We start from the raw sequence: 26,952 nt of genomic DNA on the forward strand, positions 1-26,952 counted from the left end.
CTCTTTAATAATAAAATTCTACCATGTAAACAAAAGAAGACTTTCAGGAAGAAAAATAATTTTAAAAATCCCTGATTTATGCATTTTGGTAAAAATTTTTCCTCCCTACTCTTAGTTCCTCCATTCAATAAGGTAAGCAACTTAAAAAAAGAAAATCAAATGGGTTTTGCTTTTGCAAAGTGAAAAGCTGACGCATGAGAAGAAATTTAAGTGGTCACTGAATTATTCAACAGACCGTATACCTAAATAGGGATATTGAGAAAGAAGCTTGTAAGCAGAAAGTACTCCTACCCACAACCCCAAACTTCCCATCCAGTGAACCTCTCCGGGGCTACCTGCTCACCTCTGTCTTCTTGGAACGGGCCTTGGGACTTACACAGAGTACAAGTGATCGGTTGTAAGAAGCTGCAGCTTACCACCTGGTAGGTTCAACTTTAGACCAAATGATGCCTGGGGAAATATTTGTATTCTACCCCTCATTATATGCCTGATAATGAGGGGCAGCAAAATATGCTGGTGGAGACTTTGAACAGTGGGTGCAGAGAGTAACACTCTGAGGAAACCAAATACAACCTCCTTGGAAGTAGAACTTCATTGTGGAACACACTTTCCAACCCTGAGGATAAGCTGTCTTTCATGGGAAGTAACTAGGCACAGCCTCCTGGTTGTGGAGGATATCCTGAAGAAGTGAAACTGATAAACAACCAGCAGCTAGTTCAGTTACATTTACTCTGTGTATGTCCGTATCATACACTACAGGGTTTTCTCAGCCTCAGCACCGTTGACATTTTGGGCCAGGTAAGTCTTGATTGTGGGCATTGTCTTGTGCATTGTAGGATGTTATGCAGTATCCTCGGGTAGACCCCAGTAGGATGCCTTTCCAGTTGTGACAGCCAAAATGACTTCAGATGTTGCCACATGTCCCCTGGGGGGCAATATCACCCTGGGTTGTGAACAACTGGTATACCAGTATATGTGGTTAGGCTAAAAATTCTGAAAAAGCTTGAATGAGAGCTGTTATAATTTTATGGTTGATACCTTGAAAAGTTAAATAATTAGCTTGTAAAACATATTTTTATCTTGTTTAATAAGACTCCAACTCACAAGTATCCAGAGAGATTAAAATGCTGAAGGGGAATTAGTACCAACTAACAAGAGGCATTGGTTGCTTCCAGGGAAGGGAAACTTAAGAGCAAATTAAAAATTAATTGATTTTCTCCAGATGTGGTTTCTTATCTAAGAAGAGGAATCAGAGTAAATTAAAAGAGTATAATAACTGTAAACAAGGCCTTCTGGTATCAGAAAGTATAGTGGTGTGATCTAAAGGCCAACAGACCTGGGCCCAGTTGGGCCAAAAAGAGCCATGTGACACTGTGCTAGTGAGGGTTTTTTTTTTTTTTTTCCCACTTGTCCCCAGGAGTCCTTTCAGCTTTAATCATGCCACCTTCATCCCCCAGGAAGCTATCAACACACCATCAGTAGAACATGTCTTTGAAGTGTGTATGTGTGTGTTTTAATTAAAGTATGGTTGACACACAATGCTACATGAGCTTCAGGTGTACAACATAGGGATTCAACAGCTTTACACCAACCCTACATATTATGTTAATAAAATTCTTCCAAGAAACAGGTAAAAATATATTTCCCCAAGATGACTTACCTGGTAAAGTGGAAAGACTGGAATTCCGGTGACCCAGATCCTAACTCGCTAACTAGCTGTGTGATTCTGAAAAGCCACTTCCTGTCAGTGCAACTTGGTTCCTTCAACCAAAATAAGAGATCAATTCCAGCAGCTAAATTTGGCAATTGACAGGATGAAGAAAAGAGAATATATAGGGAAATTGGAAAAAGTGAGGAATTCAGAATAAACAAGACAATGATTTCATGGTTTAGATTCCACACTTTTAATTTAGAAGCCTATCAACACATGCCAATTAAATTCCCCCTACTGATCAGATGGAACTTAAAGTGACTGAAGTGCCCACCTCATTTATTTTTACGAGCCTTGAGCCACGACTCTTTCAAATGGAAGGTTGCCTTCTGTGGGTTTACACAAAACACGGCCTTGATGGAAGTAGAATTAGAACGTTTTTCTTCCTGCAATTCAAGTATTCTAACCTAACGCCGAGAACCTTGAGACTGCAGCTACAGATTTGGGATAAGGTTTTCACTGAAGTGACACTGGAGCGGGGGGTGCCCGGCTGACTCCTGACTGAGTTATGGCACAGACACAGACCAGAGACTTGGCTTTTCTCTGTTGCTTTTTCAACTGATGACTCTCACTGAGGCCGTAAAAGCCAATGATCCCTGCTCCATCCCCCGCTCCATCTCTCTGTGGGGAATTATAATATGATTAAATACTCTTAATTATACACACACACACTGACATCCTGAGGAAACTGATGAAAACTACCTGGCAGAAAGCACAGGTGTATATTAACTCCAACCATCTGGGGCCTGCGGGGGCACTAACCACAATCCTTGGCTTTTACTCCCCAAGTGAGATGTCATTCTGAGACCATGTGTGTGGTCAGTTAATCATGTGTGTTTCAGTTTGGCTGAGTGAATATGCTCTGCAATTTCACTTTGGCCCCCTCACATTCTTAGCTTTTTGAGATGACCAAAAACCCCTGTCAGAGAGGAATGATTGGGAGGGAAAGTAGCCTCCTCACTGGCCGAGCAGAGCCACACAATGCTACATGGTTTCCAGGAGCTGCTTAGAAGCCCACTTTGAGCACATCTTTAGGAACATCTCCAGAACCCTGGGGCTTTGAGAAAGAGGCAATTTAAGGGAATGACAGTAAAATAAAAGCCTGGAATTTCAGGAAGTGGTTCCAGGGTATATGAGTATATACAAATGAGTATATACAAATGAAGTGGGATGACTTTTTCCAGGCAATCCACTTTCATAGACAATGCAATCAGATGACAATAACTAGCATTTATGAGTATGTGAGCACACACTGTATGTTTATAGATACCACAGAAGCAACCAACAGCAGAAGAGGGTGAGTGGATCCCTTTGTGAGTAGCAGCCTGTCTCTTCATTGCTACAACTTCACCACACCCACGGGAGCCTAGCTCACCAACCAGTCCAGCAAGAGCTGCCTTGATTAAAATGTGATGTCTCTGGTCACTAATAGTTCTCTTGGGACGTAACGGGAAAGAAGCCAAACCACACTGCAGGAGAAGCAGACGAAACATCTCTTCCCTTCCCATTCAGACTGATCCTCACCACAGAAATTGTCTTCCCACCAACTCTTCTGCTCTCCATTCTAACCTTCCAACTTGCTTCCATTTATTTGCCTTTCCACTTACACTTCACATACCTCCAGCATTTCTCTCCTCTCCCTATGGTGGGGGTGAGTATTTCAGTTAACTCCAGGCAGACCAAGTGACATCATCTCCCATATCCACTCTGAGGCCTAGGAAATGGATCAGAGACAGGAAGGTAGATAAAGCCAGAAAGGGGATTTTCTCTACTGGTGTCCCAGTGCACCTCTCTCTCAGTAGTTCCCTGTTCTTTTCCCTTTAAAGTCCTTAGCAGTCGTGGAGCAAATCCTCTCGACTTCCAACTTGAAAAAATGTTGGCAAAAATCTGTGCAGCAAAAATTATCTCTGATGTATAAATTTTTATCAGAAGGATGATAGAATGATTTTTTTTTTAGATGTATTCATTCAGCCACTCATCATCCAATAAATATTTACTGAGTAATTTCCATGTACCAGGAACTGGGCTGGGTGAGACCGGCTATGGGTCTTTGGTAAATAATGGCATGTGACTTCTGTCAGGCTGAGTAAGCCCAGCAATGTCAGTCTATCCTTGAGTGAGAAGCTCCACTTAGGATTTCCTAGAACAAATAACAGTGGAACAACACAATATGGCAAATAGCTACCCAATATATCTTTGTTGCTGGTATTGGATGAAGATGCATTGTTGGAAAGAACACATAAACTGAGTTCCCACAAGACACCTCTCTGAGTCTGAGCGTCCTCATCTGTGAAATGGGCATCAAGCTACCAGCTTCATCGATCCCACAAGACTGCAGTGAGAATCAAAAGAGAGAATGTCTGTTAAGAGTGGAATGCAGACATAAACTACTGTCATGATTGCTCAGTCTTGAGGTCACTGACAAGAGTAGCTCAATTCTTTGCTTCAACCAACCCAGAAGCTCTTCTAGAGGGAGGTGGGCTCTATGAGATCAGTCACCAGTAAATTAAATCATCCTAGTCTTAAAGGGAACGAGAAATAGCTATTGGCAGAAACATGCTCTGTGTAAATTAATACACAGTGATTGAAAACGGAATATTTCAGTTATGAAAACAAAAAGAAGCTCATGTGCTAACAGACTTCAACATATTGGGGTGGTCCCCAACTAATTATGTCAGGTAGGATGAGGATAAGAGAGTTAAAGCTAGTATTTTGTCCCACCTCTATATCCAGTTTGTGAACCTATGGGAACAGTCCAGTGCTTCTCAAATTGGAGTGATATATGGACTCCTTTGGAAGGGAAAAAAATTATTTGAGACATCTAAAACACTTTTAAAAACCTCCAGGAGAACTTAGCGCCTAGGCAACCTCAGACCAGGTTTCAGGAATCAACTTAAGAAACTTAAGATTTACTTTTTAAAAATGTCTTTTAATTGCTAAGTATTGTCTTTATGATATCTTTCAAGTAAACACATAAAGAATGTAAAATCCCATGGAATATGCAGACCCCAAATACCTGCAGCCTCCAGTTTGAGAAATACTGACTTTTGTCTCACCCTTTCTTTTTTATGGATGAAGGAACTCGGGGCCTGTGAAGACAAAGTGACTCTCCTAAGCCACACACATGGCTATTAGCAAAAGTGAACCATAAGCCCAGGTCGCCTATTTCTACAGCAGGGCACTCTCGATCTTTAGACAAGGCCTCCTCTGTTTGTGGCAGAGCTCACGCTATCTGCTCCAGACAGATACTGGTATTGTGTTAGCCAGTGACAGGGAAGCAGATGGAGGCAAGAAGGTTTGAAGGGGAGGTGATGTGGGTGTGGCCGATGCAGGACATCACTGCGGCTCAGAGAGCGAATTTGTTGAGAGGTATTTCCAAGACCAGATTCTTTTGCTCACCATTGAAACAAAGAAACTCTGGGTGGAAAGCACGAGCAATTTTAATAGTGGTAGAATTTCTGCCTAACAAGTTTGGGCAGAAAAGTAGGAAGAATACCATCTCAAGCTAAAAACTGGAGAGGAACTGCAGAAGGCATGAGGTTATAATTCAGGGTGGCCAATTTAATCAGCTCATGTTCATTAAACACCCACATCCACATGATGCTTTACAACAAACCCCTTTCCTCATTCTGAAGCATCCACGGGCCTGTTTTAAATGGGCCACCCTGTACATGTTGGGAATCTGGCCAAGGTGTTAAGGCAACTGCTTCCCTTCCTAAGAAAAATAGGGTAGATTTTTAGACAACCACAAGTAAAGATTAAAGCCTCTAGTTTTACATCCTATCTGAAAGCTGGGAAAGACTTGGGGAATCCGTTTTCTAGGAATCTTGTTTTAGGAGCTCAGAAATATATTAAACCCTTTCATTTTGGACCAGTAATATCCATACTATCTACCTTCTCCGGCTTTACCTTGCAATTTCCCTGGACGCATTCTCCCTCTTAATCGGAGCTGAACTCAAGTGCTTTATTAATATTCCCACATAATGACTCTTATGAAGCTTTATGGCCCTTGAGTTATATCTAATTAGCCCATCAGCAATTTTGGTCACTTCTGGCCTTTGGATAATGAACTCATTGAAACTACAGAAAGCATGGTCTTCCTTCTGCCTATTTAAACTGCCAAGAATATCTTCAGCTTTACTGATTTATTAAGCAACTTTTCTTTGCAATCTGATGAGAAGGCTGACTGGGCCCGCTCCCTTGACATTCCCATGTGGTTGGGCTTAGCAAGCTTCTGGTATCAGGTGGTCTCTGAATGCCAGGGAGCAATGCAGTACAAGCTATCCCACTTGGGTCCCTGCCCAAGTGTGTTGCAGGTGCTGTGACTTTTCCAAGATATCTCTGATACTTCTAAAGACGGTGACCCACATAGGAGGGTATCAGATCATGAAGAAAGACTAAAACTTTGCCCTGACATCAGACCATTCTCTGATAAATTTCTCCTTCCTACATGATGATATCCACTAGAAGTCCCCAGGAAGCTCAGGACAGGACTCAACCTTCTAATTATAGCTTATAACACAAAGCACACAGTAGGTATTCAACTAGCCATTGCTGAGTGATTGCTTGTTTTTGTTTTTAATTTGGGTTAGTTTCAACAGGTGGTTTAAGAAAGTGAGATGGGTTCAAGAAGTAGTAGATACAAAAGGATAGACAGCATAGCTTGTTCTCAGTGGCTTCGCATGTCTTCAAAGATATGAACAGGGAAAAACAGGTATTTGTCAAGGCATTTAGGCAAACAGTCTTAAGAGCTATAGCATAATAAGGCCACTTTAATAACACTCTCACTTTTATAAAATCCTTAGCTGGCCCTTTGGCTTTTGCCTTGGGTATACATGGAATAAATAGCAGATGGTGTATTTGGCATGTCCCTCTAGTTCAGGAGTAGGTCTGGGGCCCCTGGATTCGAGGGATCCTCTAGCTTAAGAAACAGAACATTACCGATATTCCGAAAGCCTCTTGTGTAATCCCTCCCCACTGGCATTATCTTTTCTCCCAACAAGAGTTAACCATCATTCTAAACTTGGTGATTTTCATTCAAGCTCTTGTCAACAGTTCAAAAATCCTGTCAAATTTACATGGCATAAGGCTTCCCAAGCCAAAACAAGGGAGAAATTCCTTTTATTTTTCACCGGAATCAAATCAGCTAATTCATTAATTTATTCAACAAAGGTTTCTCGAGTACCCACTGCATGTCAAGCAAAGACTTGGGCACTGGGGAAATAGCCGTGTAAAAGACACGGTCCAAACAAGACAAGTGTGGTCCCTGTCTTCACAGAGCTCACAGCCTAGATAAGCAGTTACACAAATCATTAGTTGTAATTGTGCAAAGAACTCTGTGGATGAGCTCAAGGGTACTCTGTGAGGTGCACCTGGTAGGGGAAGGCATCTCTGAGAAAACACGATGGGTGGAGATCAGAGGCAGAAGGTCCAGCACCAGGTGTCAATGAAGAAACAGAATCATTATTTAACCATCACAGTTTGTCTACTAGGCCCACACGTTCAAAACGCAGGGTCTGTAAAGAGAAATAGAATAAACAGTGAAGAGTTTGGAAGCCACTGCTCCAGAGTGACCCATTAACCACAGAAGCTGGGATGGGAGAAAGAGCGCGTTAGGCAAATTGAACTTTACCATCACGCACAAGGAGATTAAGGAAAACCCTCGCACCCCGGCTCCTGAATGCCGTTTCCCAAGATCAAGCTGCAGAGCAGTTCCAGGTCTACATAGGGTGGTGCCGTTTTGGTTGTGGAAGCAGCTCCTTCTCCACTAACCTTCACAAACCATGACTGTGTCAGTTTTTCCAGGCCAGAGAAATGGGTGGAAAGCCAGGCCACATCTTAATAGGGCCCGGGTGAGCTAATGGCTGTGATGATTTCATTGTCTCGGAGTCACGCCAGCCCAGGCTCATCAGATACAGGCACAATCCAGGAGAAACATGACCTCACTTTCGACAGGGGACTGCACACTCAGATGCCAATAGGAATTTAGCGATCCCTTAGCGCAGGTAAAACTGAGCTCTTTACGGTTCCAGCTAATGAGAAGCATACCAAAGTTACCTAAAACAGTAAAGCTAATATTGACATTAACCTACTAGATACTGTTAGGGTAGGGGAAGCCAGGAAAAACTTCTGAGACCATCTGTACTAAGTGTGTCACATCCATAATAAGGTATGTATTTAAGATAAATTGCCATCTCCTTAAATGATTAAGTACCAGATTTATAGAAAGCTATAACCCCACTGGGACTGCAAGGTGGTTAAGTGGTCAGGGCTATAAAGGTGAGAATCTCAAGATTTCGGTTATGTCACAAATTGTCCACTGACTTGCAAAAGTCTTTGCCAAGGTAACTTTTGTGCCTCAGTTTTCCCAACAATAGAAAAGCAATTCCATCACTGAGATTGCACAGTGGTGAGAAGAGCAAGGGCTCTACCGTAAGAAACATACATGCATTCATGGATTCATTTTCAGAACCTTTCACTGTATCAGGCCAACATCCATTAGAAGACCCAAGGAAGCACAACACAAGGTTGGATGCATTTTAATTGCAGCTCATAGCATGTTCAATCATTAGCCATGCAATACCAGACACTAGGGACATAATAGTGATTAAAAACATACTCTCTCCCTGCTCCAATAGAGCTTCGATTTTGCTAAGGGAACCACCGGAATTGACTCTTTTGACTCCTTTGTGAGCTGCGGCACTACTTAGGGAGTCCTATCTTATGCTGGACTCTCTCTCTGCTGAGTAAATCACCAAGTCTAGACTTAGCATCTATTTTCTCATGAAACCATGAAGGAATCAAAGGCAGTGGTGGCAAAGTATAAAGACTGTCTGACTATTCTATCAAATCTTCTCCAGTCTCCAATTTTCCCTTTCCTTTCTTCACTTTCTGCTGACCATCTCATGTCTTATTTCACTGAGAAAAGTGAAGCCATCAGAAGAAAACGACGTCATCCTCACATCGCCAAATCTATTAGCCTGCTTGCAGTTATATCCCTGTTGTCTTCCTTCTTTTCTGTTCCAATCGATAAGCAGTCCTGCTTCAACCTGTTTTAACCTAATCAGCATGGACTTGTACCCCATCCCTTCCTACATCCTCCAGGTCCTTGCACTAGTGGTATCCTATTTTCTCTCCAACATTATCACATTTTCCCTTTCTACTAATTATGTTCATCACTACAAAAATACAAAATAAAAACACCTTTGACTTCTCCAGCTACCTCTCCATTTCCTTGTTTCTAGTCATAGCAAAACACATTTAAAAAGTTGTCCTTCCCTCTGTTTTTACTTTCTCACCTCTGATTCTTTCTTCAACCTATTCTAGTAGGCTTATATCCCCAACACTTCCCTGAAAAACACTCTTTCAAGGACACCATTGACTGTATCCTGCCAAATCCAAGGGTCAACTCTCAGTCCTCACCTCACTTGATCTCTCAGCAGCATTAGGTCTGGCTCCTTTCTTCTTGAATGACTTTCTTCATTTGGCTTCCAGAAAAATCACATGCTCATGGATTTCCTCCCACCTCACCATCCCTTCGCTCCCAGTCTCCTTAAAGATCTCCCCTCTTCTTGGCTCCTAAGTGTTGCTGTACTCCCAAGATCAGTCCTTAGCCCCTTTCCTATCTTCAGTTCAGCCTACTCCCCTGGCCTCCAGACTCATATAGTCAGCTGTCTACCTGACATCTCCACTTGCCTGTTTAACAGACATTTCAAACTCAACTTTTCTAGGACAGAAATCCCTCCCTACTCTCTTCCATCCAATCTGCTCTTCTCAACATGGGTAGATTTTTTTGGCTTAAATAATAACTCCATGGAACTTCATAGAAAAAAAAAATTCCCAGAGTCATCTAGGACAATTCTTGAGACAAATCTAGAGACAATCTTGTGTTTTTTTTTAATATTCATACTTCATATTCAATCTATCTGCAGTTCTTATAAGTAGTTTCTTCAAAATTTATTGTGAATCTAACCACTTCTCACCCCCTCCACCATAACCACCCCATCCAGGCCACCATTATCTCTCACCTGCATTAATGTTGTGTTTCCTGACTAGCACCTAGCTTCCACTCTGGCCCCTTTATAGTCTATATTCCACACAGCAAGCTGAACGATCTTTCTAAAATGTATATCATGTCATGTCCATCCCTAGCTTAAAACTTTACATCATGCTTAGAATAAAGTCTAAACTCCTTCCCTTGCTTTACATTCCCTAGTCCATGCTTACCTCTCCATCCAACTCACCAGCTTCCTCAGGTCATTGTGAATATAAAACTAGATATACAAAGGAACTTTGAAATTATTAGGCACCATAAGTAGATGATGTTGTTGCTAGGTTATATTGGATTGGTTGCCCTCTGGGAAAGAGTTTAAATATGTCTTCTAAACATAAACTGTAATTCCTGCCAATAGCTGTATATTATTACAAACAGACTGTGTAATAGGCAAATTCTTTCATTTTCATTAATAGGTTCAGTCATTACCCTCTTGCTATATATTTAACTTTGTCTTTTTCCCCTTCTGGATGTGGGATGTCCCTTGCAGGAAACAGCAGCTGTGTCAGTAACCCTGGACGTGGCCCAAGGCCATTTCCATATCCTGTGGGAGAAGCATCCCCTCAAAGTTTGTTTTTGCAGCACAAAGTAGAAGAAAGATCATTTTTAAAAATATACATTGTATACAGCAGTTTTTGTCCAGAAGTGACTTCTGTATGACCCGGAGAGATGACTAGGTCTCCAATTTTGCAACTTGTACTAAGCTAGTCATTACAATTATTCCATCCATTACTTGGATGAAACAGGCTCTGGAATGGAATCTAGCAGCCAGAAATAATGTATAATGACTCGGGAGGGAAAATGAAGGATGTGGCACCCATTTTAAAGAATAGGAGTTTACAGAAGAGGAAAGTCATTGACTGAGTTGCCCCAAAATTCCAAAGCCAAGCAGCTAACACTTTTTTCCCATCAAAAGGGTAGCACACCAGTTTCACATTTTACCCAAGAAAGAACAATGGTATGACCAGAAGAGAACCTTAGAAAATATAGCAATATGTTGTGGATCACCAATACTACTTCCTGAGTTCTAATTTTCCTAGGGAGGCTTTCCATAATCCAACTCAGTGGCCTCAATCTGTGCAAGAGCTGGTATGCTGAAGCACAACATGCCAAACCTGATACAATGCCAAGAAAATCCTGATGGTGGTTTCCTAAATGAGTTTCTAACTTTCACAAATAGCCAAAACCATTGGCACTAAGCTATTTGCCTTAAGTGACTTTTATTTTTAGATGAAAAGTCAACAAACACACGAACAATCTGGGGATTCAAGCAATGAGCCCAATGGGTGATATCAATATGGAGTCATGTCTCAGGTCCCAAGAGGGATGAATCACCAGCCTCCACAGGACAAGCCAGAGCTGACTGCAGGGAGGAGAGCTGGGTATTGGCTAAACTGTACGGCCAAGGGATGTAGGAGGCTGTTGCTTTTTGTGGTCACCATTTTGTTGCACACAGAGGGAAAAAAATACAATAAAACTAAAAAAAGAGAAGAACAGATTCCACAGCCACCCCGAAAATGAGCCACAAAATCCTTACGTGATTTTGCAGTCACCCTTCAGATGTTTGCAATCTATTTCATTTAGCCTCCTTCAGACTTTCCCTTCTAATTCTTAGACTGCACATCTCTCTTATAAAGTCACTGCTCTTTTTCCTTTCTTTATGTAGCAGCAGGATGTTCCCTACTTTGGGAAATAGGCATGGCTTTCTTGTCTTAGGACTTTAAGTGATTTATCTCATTCACCACTTTGGCGGTGAAGTAAAGACCCTAAAGCAGCAGCCTTGATAACAGATATGCAGCACACATACTGCCCCTCCCACCCCCACATGGAGCCCAGGGGAGCTGCTGCTAGACAGTTACAATACAGCAGCCCAAGCCACCAGTGTTGACCATTTGGAGTAGAATGGAAGATGGAACCTATTTGCCGCTTCCAGCTAGAAGCATCCAGGTATTATAGAAAGAAGGAGGAAGAGGAGGAAGAGGAAACACATCTCTATAGGAAGAAAAACATGATCAGTGACAAAACCAAAACAAATAGGAGAGAATTCAAATGTCTGCCTTTACTCTTGTAGGTGGACATAAGTCTGAAGATTTAGCTCTGGTGGGAAAGAGAATGCCTAAGAGGGAGGACATAGGCTTTGTCTCATACTGGTTGTCCTGGGATTCTGAGGAATTTACTTAACTTCTCTGAGGCTGTTTACTCACTTGTGACTATGCAGGTAAAATAGCTACTTTACAGGTTTCTGTAAAAATTGCAAGAGAAAAATGAAAATAAATACTTGGGGCATGATTAAAGATAACTCCTTTTCTGATTAGCTATCTGGTGTTCTAGTTCTTAGAAGCAACTCTACCCAGCTTTAGTAATATTTTTTAGTGAAAAAACACTACCTTTAAATTGAATCAGTGATAGATAAATAGTAGAATTCTGCAAACACTTTTTGGCATCCAGATAGATCAACAGCCATTAAGATAAGAATCAATTCTAGAATGTTCCCCCATGAGCTCTTCTTTTCTATGTGGTTGCCAGAGGTCTCAGAATATTCATACTTCTAAAGATACATTTCAAAACAATGCATTTTTCAGAAGTTTTCCTTTGCTTTTCCTTTTCTACCCAACTTGTGACCCCAGCAGTTGCCTCCATCACTAAAAATATAATTTCTTCAGGACCCAACAGAAACACCTCTTGATCCCTCTCCTCCAAGAGAAGATGACAATTTTGGCCTGCATCTTTTATCTGGGTCATACTGATCACAAACAGCCTTTCTGAGTAACCTTTTTCAGTCCTGAGTCCTCTGCCTAAAATACTCTTCTCCATTTTTCTGCCTCATGGATTAACCTCTTGTCACCTCCATTAGCCTTCTCTGGACTTCCCCATTCCTAAGAAGTAATGGCTCCCTTCTCATGCATTCCTTCAATCCTTATAAGCCTGAATTTCAAATATCTGTTCATGGATCTTACTCTACTTTATGTGTTTTTTTTTAATTTTTATTTTCAAGTCTGGTATATAGTAGGTATTAAATAAATATCAAGTAAGCAAATTAATGAATAAACTAATTCTTAAAAGTTCTCAGCTTTTCAAATGACCCCTTACAACTCACGCATAAGGATATAGGTCTGTGGTGAGTCTTGGGGTCCTCCAAATCAGCTATAAAAAATCGGAAGATGGTGAGCTTTCTGTTTCATAGATACCATTTAATTTAGTCTAGATAATAAAACCATTACCAAGGAAATGAGTATCAAGCACAATTTGAAAAATATTATTGGCATCATCTTTTAGTTCCAACAATACAACTCATGAACGGTTTTATTAAGTGGCCATTTTGTAAAGGCTTTTAGGTTGCTCATCACACTGGACCAGACACAATTAAAAGGATTCCACAGCAGTCTGCAGTCCCTTCCTGCATTTTATAAAGAGCACTTCAAAATGCTCTGGAAAAATCTGTTTTTATGTCCTAAAGCTCCTGAGAGTGAAATGTTACAGTTGGAAGCCGCCTGAAGCTCATTTATACACTGAAGTTATTAATCCCCTTCTTATATGTTTGATATAAGCCTAGGGCACTTGGGAGAGTGATCCAATTACCCAATTCAGAGAATTGCCCTTTTCTTTCAACCAAGTTCAGAGCTCTGAAATTTTGTTCCACCAATGACTTTTTGTTTCAGTCAAACAAGGTCACAGAAGAGGCCAATATCTGCCAAGGCCAACAGGGGTTTCATTTACATGCCCACTAATGCGAGCAACATAAGAACCTCTTGAGAGCATTCAACTAGGGTGTGGGACAACAGCCTGTTATTTACTTACCAGCTCCCAAAGCTACCACAGGCAGTTTCTTGCTATTCAACATTTTTGGTTACCATTTTGAACTTAATCAAACTCATCTTCCATGCATCTGGAAGAGGCAGTGGAATTTGCCAGTAGGCAAGGAACCTCTAGGGATATGTTTGGATGAGCCCTGAGGGAAGGCAGCTCCACCAGGCACAATCTGCATTTCCTTAGAGTCAAACATTTCCAAAGGTGGCCTGTTCATGATTGTAGATCAGCAGTTTTCTTTTACTGTTCATCCTCTGCCACAGACCTATATTAGTGATTTTTATTTGTTTATATTTGTTGTTTCCTTTATAATAAATATTAAAACATGAGTCGGTCTACTTTAGCTAAGACTGGAACACTTCCAACATGGCCAGAGAGAAGATGGTCTGGCCAATGTCCTCTCACTGTCAGAAACACAGGCTATCTGTTGGAATGGACTGTGGTGTGTTTGTTGTTTGAAGCTAATGAACAACTGAGAATAAGCATTTAGCAGATGGTCCAGAGAAATAAGGCAAGATGTCAATCTATGTACCAAAATTTCCAGGACTCCCACTTTAGAATTTGTGAACAATTCAAACGACACTAAGGTTGTTAAGAGAAAAGTTCATCTTAGGAATGTTTATTAAATTCAAGGATAAGTAGTTATCAAAAAAATATGTTTCTTCAATTTACCAAACAGTGATACCAGTCTTTGAACTGTTCTGTGTTTGCAATACAGCAATCAACAGAAACATCTGGAAAACTCTCCTTCCTGCCTGAGTATTTCACAAATGTATTAAAATTATCACTGGAAAAAAGTCAGGAAATGAAAAGGGAAGGGAAAAAATATTATATTCTTCCAGTGGCCCAATCATAAAGCCAATAGTTTTTGCATCTGATACGTCAAAGAGGTGACAAAATTTTATAAACAGTTGGAGATATGACTGATAAAAAGCAAAGGAAGAAAAGATAGCTTAAAAGTAGAATTTAGGCAGTCATACAGTTTCTGATACATACTGCTCAGATGAGAGAGTATCCTGTTTTGGGAACGAGAGGAAAGAATTCATAGATCATACTTATTAGTTAACGATCTGGTCAACGAAAGGCCCCGGGTTTTAATCTCAAGGCTTGAAATTCATCATGTGGTTTGGGAAAGGCTTATTCTGCCACCTAACCTCAGTTTCTCCAGATGAAATATGTACATTGTCTGAGACAGCATGAGCAGTGCGACCAAGGTGTGGGTAGACATCATCTCACATCTTTCCTCATTAAACAGCTAAACTGGACACAAAACCTGACTCCAATAGTCCATATTTCATTCGCAGGCCTTTGCCTTCCTTTGTAGTCCCCTGAAGCTCTGGCATTAAAGCCGACAGTCTGTTCTGAGGCAACCCACAAAGTACTCTTTCCTCCCACCTCATTTTCACTTGGCTGTGAATTCCAGCCCTGGGTATCCAGTCCCAAGCACGATCTTCGGGCCCAGGATAGGATGAGAAAAGTGCCGGGTTACTAAATCCCTGGTGCACTCACCCCAGAGCGGCCTCCCCACAGCTGAGGGAAGTCAGATGCCAACATGCAGACAGAGGCATCCCTCTGCCCCAACACCTGCCAATTCCTGCCTAAAACTATCCAAAGAACGCTGGGGTCTAGGGAGCATGAGTGGGAAAAGGGTAACTGGCAGAAGGGAAAACACGATCCTGGTCTCAAAACAGCAATAAAAATAAAATTAAACCCCCCCCCCCCCACACACACAAGATTCTTTATGTCTTCAATTGGAGCTGCCTGAGTACTTCACACTGGAACTACGTGCAAAAGGATTTTCTGCACAAACAAACCACACACACAACAGACCTTACTGCTCCCTTGAAGGGGCTTATTTAAGGCCAAACAAGGCCTCCCATCATTCCTGGGAGAGATCATTGTCCCCCTTGTTGCCACAGCGCCCTGTGAGGCTGTGGGAAACAAATGACCTCAGAAGCACTGCAGTGTGTGTCACTGCAAAAGAAAAGAGAAGCGAGGGGGCCGGGGGAGAGAGGGGGGCTGCTGGCGAGCGGAGCCCTCCGGGGCGGGGGCGCCGCCGCCCTCCAATGGTATCCCCCCAGGCACAGCAGGAAGGAGGCGAGCGGGCCCCAGGGGTCTCCAGCCAGCCAGTAACGGGATTAAGCTCCCATTCCCCAGAAGCAAAGCGTCTTTCTGGATGTCCTGCTGCTCGTCCTGATCAATCTGGCCTCTAATTGGCCCTCCTCACAAAGTGCCCAGTGACTGCTAGTGTCTCACTTTGTTTAATGGGTGTCTTGAGTCAAGACGGGGCCCTCCAGAGGCCCATGCGGGGCGAGTGGTGGCGGAGGGAGGGGACAGGGGAGAGCCAGGCGGGGGAGTGGGCTAGCCGGGGAGGGGGCAAGGGACAAACGAAGGGGGTGCGGCCCAGAGAGGGGGCAGCTGGAGGCAGGGGGAGGAGAAGGAGTCAGGAGCGCGGGATGGTGAAGCCGAGCTGGAGTAGGTACTGAGCAGACCTTTCCTCTGCCACACACTGTGCTTGGGCACTGGAGACAGAAGCCGCGCATCCCCGCTCTCACTCAGGGCGCGTGCGTGCGTGCAAACAAGTGCGTGCGTGCAAACAAGCCGGCAGCCCGCCGGCGCGGGCTTTTCCCAGCAGAGCTCACCCTAACACAGCATCGATTTTACCTCTTCTTCCACGAGCTCTGTCAGTTCAAGCGATTTCCGTCTTACGTGTGGGCACGCAGAAGCATGACAGTGAAGGGCAGGCTTGGAGTCTTCGTAAGACGGCACCTCTACCTTCCGCACACACTGAGACCTCACACACAGAGACATCACACAGAGACAATTCACACCGCCACCGCCACCAGGCTCCGTTTCGGGGGCTCCCTGGTAGGTGACAAGGCTGCTGGAAACACTGAGACAGAGCATCACGTTTACCATTCAGAGATGACACCTGCTCTGCTCCTCTGCTCCTAGCCCTCCGACCTGAACCACAGAGCTCTGTGAGCCACAGGGTGCCAAGCAAAACGGCAAGGGGAGCAGAGCACAGCATGCGGGAGTGGGAGCCCGCGCCCCCGAAGGTGGTCCATCTCCACACTGGGGAGCATGTAGAAAATGGATAAATAGAATTAAAATAAAATATGATAGAGTAACACATATACACACATAACTGTATCATAAAGTTTATGTATGAAATTCCTTTTATAGATGTGTGCATTTCCTAAGCAAATATGGAAGGTGTGGCTATATACATTTCTTTTTACTGACTGTTTAATCACCTATGTTCATTCACCAAATATTTGCTCAGTGCATAGTACCTATTTTTTAAAAAGGGCTGCAAATATTGAGTTTATCTCTAGGCTTTGTTTTGGTCTCTGTAAAGATGAAGGCATGGTATTTTGCAGTCTCAAGGGTAATGAGACCGGTAGGGGTAGCTGAATATGAAAAACAATTTTGTACCAAAAACCTTTCCTCACAAAACAGCCTCAACTGTGGTAATACAGGTTTTTGCAGCAGCCTGGCACCTGGGAAATACTGGTTTGGCGAAGCTGGGTTTGGTGCACAGAGGTCCTGCCCATTTTGAGTTGTTTCCCAAGAATGCGGACGTCTCTGGGTTGCCCTCCTTCCTCCTGGCGGTGCCTGGGGACGTGCAAGAGCACCAGAGGGCTTTCACAGATACACTCAGTCCCCTGAAAATACAAATGACAGATAAGAATGAGAAGGATTTGGTATAGTACTTTTCTATTAGGTTTCCATTAGGCCCTAGGCTTAGTATTTTTCAGAGTGGGATGATTATGAAAGAGCTCCAGGACCAGAAGCTGGGACCCAAGCTCCCCAAATTAACCTCTCTGTTGTCTCCACCACCCTACCTGGGAAATGAGGCTGGTGATGGTACCCACATAATCAGACCGTTGTGAGAATTATAATTATGTTATAAGAATATGGTCAAGGGGCGCCTGGGTGGCTCAGTTGGTTAAGCGTCTGACTTTTGATTTCGGCTCAGATCGTGATCTCAGAGTCGTGAGATCGAGCCCGGCGTTGGGCTCCATGCTGGGAGTGGAGCCTGCTTAAGATTCTCTCTCCTAAATGAAATAAAACGAAACCAGAGAGGGAGACAAACCATAACATAGTCAATCTCAGGAAACAAACTGAGGGTTGCTGGAGTGGGGGGGGGGGCGGGGAGGGATGGGGTGGCTGGGTGATGGACATTGGGGAGGGGATGTGCTATGGTGAGCACTGAATTGCGTAAGATTGATGAATCACAGACCTGTACCCCTGAAACAAATAATACATTATATGTTAATTAAAAAAAAAAGATTCTCTCTCTCCCTCTGCTTCTCCCCCCCACAAAAAATATTAAGAATATGAGTCAACACATGAAAAATTCCTATAACAGTGCTTGGCATATAGTTATTAAATATTAGTTGTTGTAGCAATTATTAATCTTAATGTATTTCCCTAGTCTCACCCCCTTTTAGGAATTTTAGTACCCCATTCAAGGATTAATAAACATGACGAGAGCTAACATTTACATTTTTTGGGAACTCACTACATACCAGGCACTAGGGGTCATTTATATGTATTATATGTATTTAATTCTTATTCCGTGAGGGAAGTTTGCAGGCATTGTCTTAAGGCCTCTGACAGAGGCCCTGTATTAGCTTGACCCATATGATACGGCTGATCTTCAACTGTTCTGGATCTATAAAAACAGTGACTTCATTTAATTTACCCTTATTTATTTAGGGTGACTGAAAAGAGATCAGGGAAATAAGGGCTAGTTCGAGGAAAGTAGACATGTGAGACAAGGAGGCTACCCTTTGCTCCATCCCCAGCCCTGGAGCTATAACATGATGAGAAGGTATGGTTCCTAGAGGAAAACCAGGAGACAGGATGATATCAGGTATAGAAGGAGAGCGACTAAGGGTCTAGGGAACCCAGCTAAAGGACCAAGCATAAAAGCCATCAGAAAGACTTCCCCAGGCTCAGAAAACAATTTCAGGGCCATTCATTCAATCCAGAGATATTTCCTGAGCATCTAAGGAGAGACCAGGAAATAGAGTGGAAATGAGTAAGATCTGCATTCCAACTTTGGTCCGGTCATTTGCTAGCTGTATGACGCTGGCTGAGTTTCTTAACTCCTAAGCCTCAATTTCCTCATCTTCGAGCTGGGGATGATACCACCTATGATGTAGGATAACTGGGAGGATTAGGGATAATACATGAGAGAAACACATGGGACAGTGCCTAGCACGTGGCATGTGCCCCATAGAGCATATTACCATTATTACTGTTACTACTGCCGCTGCGGATACTAAGGTCCCCACTCTCACCGCCCTCCAGGCATTGTGTTACACACCCAAGGTTGCTCCCTGCTCTCAGGGATGTCAGCCATGGAAGGGAAGCCTCAGCGCATTTAGGACAGCCTTATATGGCCAGAGGACTTCAGCAGGGAAGGGTGTAAAGAAAGCATTCCAGGAGAGGGAGTGGCACCTGCAATGTAGAGAAGCCCAACAGGCAGGCCCCTGAGCTGGGGGCCGGGAAGCAGCTGAGTTTAAGAGTGTGTTTGGGGCGGGGGGCGGGGGGGCGGATGAAGAAGGAGACAAGGCCCCCGAAAGGCAGCTGGGCCACTGGATGGAGAAGAATGAGTAAGAGCATTTTCACCTCTACCTTCACCAGGAAGTCAAGAACGAGGAACATGAGATGAATTTTAGGAGATTCCTCTTTTAACTGCTGAAGAATTTGGGGGGGATTGTTTGTTTGTTGTTCAAGACCAAGGAGCCCAGCCCAGGCTGCCCAGTGTTCCCCAGCAGCCTGTAAACACAGAGAAAGGTAAAAAGTAAACAACTAAAAAGTACCCAGGCCAAAGGCAAACTGTGGGTTTTTTTTTCTTTCTCCTTCCAGTCTCTGAAAGGACCCATCCCTACTGTCTCTATTTCAAACAAAAAGAACAGACAGTTCCAGCTTCTAAATATTGGCAGAGATGAACAACCACTCTTTTTAGAGAAATAAAAAACACACCACCCACCACCCACAACTTCCAGCAACATTTTTGCCAGCAGCATTCAAAATGATTCCCTTGAGTTAGCCAAGAGGAGCCCTCAAAAGGTGAAAAACCACGCAGATCCGCATGGCTTCTGCAGGAGGTCATTGCCAGGCTCTGCTGCGAGGCTCCTGCCCAGCCCCCCTGTGCTTCCAGGCAGCAGCTGTTGGTGTTCACCACTCAGCACCCAGAAGCAAGGACAGAGGGGGTTTCGTCTTCATTCTCCCCAGTGATTGCCATGCACAACCACCACCCCCCCGGAACCATCCCCCAAAACAACAAAACATGCTGCCTTCCCGTGAGCTAAAAGGAATCCAATCACCCAAAAAGGGAGATTTTATGAGCTTTCTAGGGGCCCTGGGCGGATGGAAGGGATTAAAGCGAGGTGTGCTTTATGTCTTTTGTAGTTTACTCTCCCGCTGCCCCATGGAGTAGCCAATTCCCCACCCTCAGACAGGTCTGCTTATTCCTGTTGGTGACTTCTCTTTTTCTTCTCTGCCCCCATGGTTTTTTGTGAGTTGGAGAGAGGATTCAGTAAAACTTCCACTTCAGACGCATCATAAAACTCAGAGGCTGGCTGATGGCAGCTTCCAGCAGGTGGGGTACTCCTAACTGGCAGCTCCTCTGCAGAGGTTTCCAAGAATTCGGTCACTGCTTGCTAGGACCGCAGCAGAGGGGCACAGCCCAGGGACACCTTCTCTAGAATTCTAGAATCGGCGTCTCCAATTAGCGTTGTGAATGTCTTCTTTTGTTTAGGATACTCAAATGTCACGGTATAGTAAGTCATAGAATATTCTTAAAATATCTTTCTAATGGTTTTAAATTTTTTTCTTTACTATAGGCTTTCATATCTTGCAATCTACCTGACAAATAATTTATAGTCCGGGCCCTGCATTCCATGGACCAACCAGACCAGAGCACTCCCAGAGTTTTCAGATGGCATAAGCAAGTAAGTCACAATAGGAAAAATACAAACAGCAATAAACATACAAAAGATGCTCAATCTCTCTAGCAATCAAAGGAAAGCAAATGTAATCAACTATAAGATATCATTTTCATATAAGAGGTTCACAAAGACTGAAAACAAATGTAACCCCCCAGTGTAGGTATGCAAACTGATACCTTCCTGACAGGTAGCTGGCGGTACATATAAAAACAGAAACATGCCCATCAATATCATTGCAGGAATGTATCTTAAGGAGATAGACAAGTTTGGAAATCTGTATGTAAAAGGATAGTCATTACAATGTTTTTTATGATAGTAAAAAATAGAAAAAACCCTCAGTAACCAACAATTGGGAAATGCAGAGCTACTTAATGGACTGTCATATGTAGCCACTCTAACAATGTCGTTCTTTATATGAACATTCAGCTGACTCTGGGGATATTACCCAGTAGGATTGGTATTAATGTTTTCTTTACACAATACAAAGAGTTAAACAAAAAAAAAAAATTGTGTCTCCAAACACCAGGCAAAAGAAGAAGTGGGATGTAAAAACATATTTGAACGAGGATCACCAAAACAGGAATGCCGGCTCTACTATTCCTGAGTGGGATCCCCTTGGCGACAGCCTGCATGCACCCCTCCAGTGATGAGACAGAGTCCTCTTCCCTGTACATCACGGTCCCCCCTGCAGCCAGAGAGTTCACAGCCTTCACTGGAATTTTTCCTAAATGCTGAAAGGTACTCAGATACTACTCTCATACTGGGATTATCTTCTCCTTTTACAGAAAGGGAAACTGAGTCACTCGGAGGCCAAAAGGCTTACACAAAGGCATTTCAGACCTCAGAACCTGAAATGGGACTCTGAATTCAAAATTCAGTCTTGAGTTCACCATTGAGTTGTCTTTTTCTCACACAAATCATAGGTGATTCCAGAGGCTAGCCTGCAAGTTCCCAAGGGTTGGCCTGACTTACCTTCCCCACCAGACAGCAGAAGGTTTGGGGGCTTTTAAACTTCCAAGGGCCCAGTTAAAATCATTATTAGAATATGCAAAAGTTCTTATAATAGGCACACTACATCTACTGTACCACAAACAGTGTGACTATGGCTCCTTTTTCTAAGTTCTTCACTACTTTCCAAGTCATCTCTTTGTCAAGAAAACATTACCATTATAGTCAACACTTGTAAACAGTTTTTTGTGTCATGGAAGTGGTGATGAGAAAGGATCACATACTTGTTTTTTGTTTAACTTCACAGGTGGTTCTTATATTGTGTACACGTGATTGAAGTACATCCCTTAGAGACTTGTGGGCTTGGGTTACCCCACATGGTTACACCAGGTTGGGTGGCCTGAGCTTCCCAGAAACCTATTATTAGAAACATAGCTATGTGGACACAGGGAAAGTCCTCCTGAACCATTCCCCCAAAGTGGCAGCTTTTCAGAAAAATTTTAAGTGAAATGTTGACAGTTCTGTGCTCTGTTCCTCCTGCTCCAACAACCAGACAACAGTGGCCAAGGCTCATGCCCCTCAACACCCCGCTCTCTGTTCTGTTATAACCTGGCTCCACCTCTGCTTCCAAATTTTTATCCTCTCTGCTGTTGACCCCATGGCTGCCTGGAAACCCACCTTTCTCAACCCTGGTCTTTGATCTCATCTTGCCCAAGTGCCAAGGAAGCTACTCAGGTTCATATGATCTCACTAGACTATGGTGATCTCAATCTTTTGTGAACCTACCACTACCATCAATTAATCACTTTATCTTTCTCTATGGGCTTAAATAGGGTGACCATAATTTATCCCCTATATTTTTTAAAGGTAAAGGAGGTGCTATTGGCAATTATGCCAAAGACATTAGGCATAAACCAGAACAGGCCTCAGAAATTGGGATATGTGTTCATCCTAGGTCTCAGGAAAACAACACAAAATAAGGAGAGGTTAGGGAAGAGGCCAGATGGAGTTGTTTTGTTCTTAACCCACTTTCTGACATTGCTAGTAATTAAAAACCTTAGAAACATCCAGAGTTGTGTGCTTGCTTTAGGAACTAGAAAGATGAGAAAAGTTTTATGACAATACTTTGTAGGCTAAGCATGGGGAAAGAAATAGCACCATCAGATTCCTACCTGCTGACAGTAAAAGCAAAGGTCACAGGCAGGCCAATCCTTGGGGTCCTCAGAAAGGATAAAAAGGAGTGAATGGGTTCAGGTGCAGACCTAGAAGAGCCTCAGAGAGCTTGCACTGCTAGGGGTCCCAGAAACCCCTGAAGACCACCCCCCTCCGAAACCAGTAAGCCCCTCCCAATCACAACAAGGTAGGCAGTCCTGTCTCTCAGTGCCTGGTGAGGGGGATGGGAAGAGAGTGGAGAGGAGTCCCCAGGCCCATTCCCAAGGCAGCAGTGAGGGAAAGCTATTCTGGTAATCCAATGTCCTTTTGAACTTAATGCCCCTTAGAAAGGGCCCTGGTCAATTAGGATCAGTTGCAGTCTCTGGTGGCATCAGCCTAGGAACCTAGGTGCTTCTTTGGAAAGGAGTGTTCTACACTCCAAACAACCATCTTCATTGGAAGGTTTTAGGAGAGGTGTCTCCATGTGGGCAAGGGAGTGGCCTGGTCATTTCCCAGGTACTTGTTAGCTTTTAGAACATGTCCATATGAGGCATGAGGAATAGCCACAGGACAAATAATTTGCTTTGGCATCCTCCCAAGTGATAATGAATAGTTACAGAAATACAGCATCACATAGCTGTTTAGGCCCTCTTCTTCTTCTTCTTCTTTTTTAAAGATTTTATTTATTTATTCGACAGAGAGAGACACAGTGAGAGAGGGGACACAAGCAGGGGCAGAGGGAGAGGGAGAACCGGACTCTCCGCTGAGCAAGGAGCCCGATGTGGGACTCGATCCCAGGACCCTGGGATCATGACCTGAGCCGAAGGCAGACGCTTAACGACTGAGCCACCCAGGCGCCCTAGGCCCTCTTCTTATTCTATGTTCTCTCTTCACCCAATCTCATCCCCTGACTCATTCTATCGCTCATTCATTCAACTAACATTTATTCATCCACACTCAGGGTTTGAATCCCATCTACAGGGAGATGACTCTGAAATGTGTATCTCCAGCCCAGACCCCTATATCTTCCTGGTATATCTTCTCAGTGTCTTAAAGGCACCTCAAACTCAACAAACTCCAAGACCAAGCTCATATTCAGCCCTTGAATTCATTCCTTTCACTTCCTCGCCGCCACCATTACCCCAGGGCAAACAACCCGAATATGCCATCTGGAAAATCTCATCTGCTTCCCACTGGGACTTCCTGGGTGTCCCCCCAACCCCATGCCTCTAATTCTTTATTCTGCAGCCAGAGCGACCTTTCCAAAAAGCAAATCTCACACTTCAACCCACTATTTGCTTGAAACAAGTCAATGGTTTCCCTTTACTCATAGAATGAGGACCAATTCCCTATCCTGGTGTGCTTCCTAACTCTCCAGACAGCTGCACCTAAGATGGCACATATCCTCACTTTCGGAGTGTCTCATATGGGCAGTGTGCACTCTGACCTGTTTTCATGCAATGCTGTCCCCTAACCCACACCTACTTACCCCTCTAGCCACAGGACATCTCCCCAGCAAAGTCCTGGGAAGTATGTAAAATTCTCCTGTAATGCTCTCTCTTAGCCAATGCACACTCACCTTTGAGGTAAGGATCACAGCTGTAATCTGTCATTTACTTTGGGCTTCTTTGATTCATGGCTGTCTCCTCCTTTAGACTGTAAGCTTTGTGTGGACAGTGGCCGTGTCTGTGTGGTATACCACAGGTGTTCATTAAATAATTATTAAATAAAGAAAAGAGGGAAGGAAGAAGGCAGGGGGAGAGTGTATTCCCATGCTCCCTCCACATTCTGAACTTTCCTACTTTTGGAATTTTGTTTATGCTGTTGTCTCAGTCTAACAGATTCTCCTTCCTCCTGCTAGTCAAATCCCTCATTCTCACCCAAAGCCCAGTTTCAATGTCTCCATTCTGTATCTGCCCTTCATTTCTGGCATTCTTTGAATCTGGACTTGATTGGGGTGATTCATATACACAGTCACCTTTTGAGAAGGTCCACGTTTCATTTGTCTCTCTCTCCCATCCCACCCTCCCCCACCACAATCAACCTCTGGACTTAGGACAGTGTCTTCAACAGGCTTACTGAAAAGAACTGAATTCAGCTAAGGCACCATTAATAAGGTTGGAGCCACAACGAGAAGATTTCTTTATTCTAGAGTTAGGAGATGCCATAGTCCATCGTCACACTACTGCCCAGTACCATCCTACTCAAGACTTGATGGAAGCTATGCTGGCAGCTCTGCTAGAGTTAGAAAAAAAAATTTTTTTTTTTTTTTAACTAGGCTTCATATCCAGCATGGAGCCCAATGTGGGTCTTGAACTCACAGCCCTGAGATCAAGACCTGAGCTGAGATCAAGAGTTGGACGTTTGACTGACTGAGCCACCCAGGAGCCCGTCTGCTAGATTTTTTTTTTAAAAGAAGCCAAACAGATGCGATTTCTATCTTCTAATATCCCACTATCTAAAATGGAGGATCATAATAAGCCAAATACTTAAATGTCAGCATTAGGGTATGTGTGTTTAGTGGGTTTGATGAATGGAGGTGGAGGGAGTTAGCTACCCTGGGGCAACCATCACCTCCCCTTCACTCCACCAGGGAAACTGTCTATCTTCACATAATTCTATTTACTTAACATGAGCCTAAAGAAAACTTGTTTTACTTTATCCATCTGTCTCATGGTTGCCACAATATAATTTTCAAATGAAATTTCTAAATGCAGACCACACACGCTATTTCAGTGGACCTAACCCTGATTTATGCTGAAGCTGGGGGAAGGGAGATACTCTGAAGAAAGGTGCTTAGCCAGCAGTTTCCTGATGGCCAGCCGTTGCTTGCTCTGCTATAGCAGCATGCAGATGTCGTTTAGTGTCTCAGTTACTTCTGGATTTGGCCCATTCAAGAGTTATATCATCTATGCTCTACCAAGTAGGCATGAAAGTCAAAACTGTGATTCCTAAGACAACCATGGTGATAGAATATAAATTAAAAGGCCCTTGCTTGCTTAGCCTTCATCTGAAAACATCAGAATGCAATTTGTTGGACAGATTCTATAATCTGCAGATGAAGGCAGTTATAGGGCTCAAGTTTATCCAGCGTTAACAAGCCCTAATAGTCTAGTTCAGCTCAGACATAACAAACGGAAATGGCTTTAAATTATCCTTCCCTAGAGACATGATTTCATAAGAGAACAAACTCTATATGCGCACAGAGAGATTTCCAATGTAAACATGTGGTGGAAGCTAAAAGCTGCAGCAGGGTTTCAAGCCTGGATATGCCAACGGGAGGGTATTTGATTTCAAAGACACCGATTTCCTCCCAGTGCAATAGCATGCATGCTTTTTTTGCTGACTACACTTTGAACTGCAGAATACACACAAGCTTGCATATATGTGTAATTTTATAGTTTTCTTTCTAGCTAGGATATTAATAGATTTTAGCCTTTTCCCTGCACAAGTATGGCTGGGATATAGATGCTTAGGGATAGAGTTCCTCATGGAAAACACAAGGCTCACTCATCACCTGGGCTGTCTGAAATGTAGACTGGCCTCTGAGGCTTTGGGAAATGCAAGGTGAGCAACTTGGCACTTCCATGTTCAAGCAGGACATCGATCCAGCCCCCTCTGAATATGAAAAAGTGAGGAAAGGAGAATTCCCTTGCACTACACAAAGGGCAGAACACCCTAGCTTGTTCCTTTGGGGCTAGTCCAGTCTAAAAAGCCTAAGACCAAGACTTGACAATGACAATCATCTAATGTCCATTTGACCTACAGGCCAGATGAAGTCAGCCTCCTGTTCTTTGAATGGCCCATGAGGTAAGAAGTTTTTGCATTTTTAAATAATGGGGAGAAAAGGCAAAAAAAAAAATTTGTGACATGAAAATTATATGAAATTCAAATTTCAGTGTTCATAAAGTTTTATTGGAACACAGCCACACTCCTTTGTTCATGTACTGTCTACGGTGGTTTTCACACTACAGGGGCAGAGTAGCTACAACAAACACCATATGACCTGCGATGCAAAACTGAAAATATTTATTATCTGGCCCTTTACAGAAAATGTTCGTGGGTCCCGGATCTAAACTATGAAACAAAGGCAATGTGAATCTTCAATTTTTTTGGTTTGTTTTTAAATAAACCTATGCATTATGCCTAGGAACTCGCAAGTAAGTTAAATATTCTCTGTGTTTATATGAGAATCCACTTATCCAAAGTTGAAAGCCTTTGTACAGTCTTCCCGCAACCACTAAGTCATGTGTGAATCATTTAGGCCTGAGATCACAAAGTCAAATAGATTTAAGAGCTGGGCAGAAACCACA

At 43.2% G+C, this 26,952-nt stretch overlaps 1 protein-coding gene and 1 long non-coding RNA gene across 8 annotated transcripts in view; one reads left to right on the top strand and one right to left on the bottom strand.

Moving 5' to 3' along the window:
• RAD51B (RAD51 paralog B) overlaps positions 1-26,952 on the bottom strand; it is a 780,046-nt gene that overhangs the window by 83,691 nt on the left and 669,403 nt on the right. Inside the window, exon 9 of one of the 7 annotated variants that reach the window (XR_014148104.1) lies at positions 16,236-16,464. The exons of 5 other annotated variants lie outside the window; for them this stretch is intronic. Coding sequence is in view for 1 of the 2 variants with exons in the window: in XM_081829429.1 (XP_081685555.1) it covers positions 3,376-3,425 (50 nt within the window). In the remaining variant the exon portion in view is untranslated. Of the gene's footprint in view, positions 1-2,901; positions 3,426-16,235; positions 16,465-26,952 lie in introns of those variants that run through there. One more of the 7 variants, XM_081829429.1, reaches the window with a different exon arrangement.
• Positions 286-26,799, top strand: LOC115943006 (uncharacterized). The gene is made up of 5 exons (XR_014148109.1): positions 286-798; positions 20,435-20,542; positions 21,066-21,277; positions 26,408-26,449; positions 26,690-26,799. It is a non-coding gene; the product is annotated as an uncharacterized LOC115943006 (long non-coding RNA).

Source organism: Leptonychotes weddellii, chromosome 9 (assembly GCF_054177405.1).
Source record: "Leptonychotes weddellii isolate Sample4059 chromosome 9, ASM5417740v2, whole genome shotgun sequence".
In the NCBI taxonomy this organism is placed as follows: Eukaryota; Metazoa; Chordata; class Mammalia; order Carnivora; family Phocidae; genus Leptonychotes; species Leptonychotes weddellii.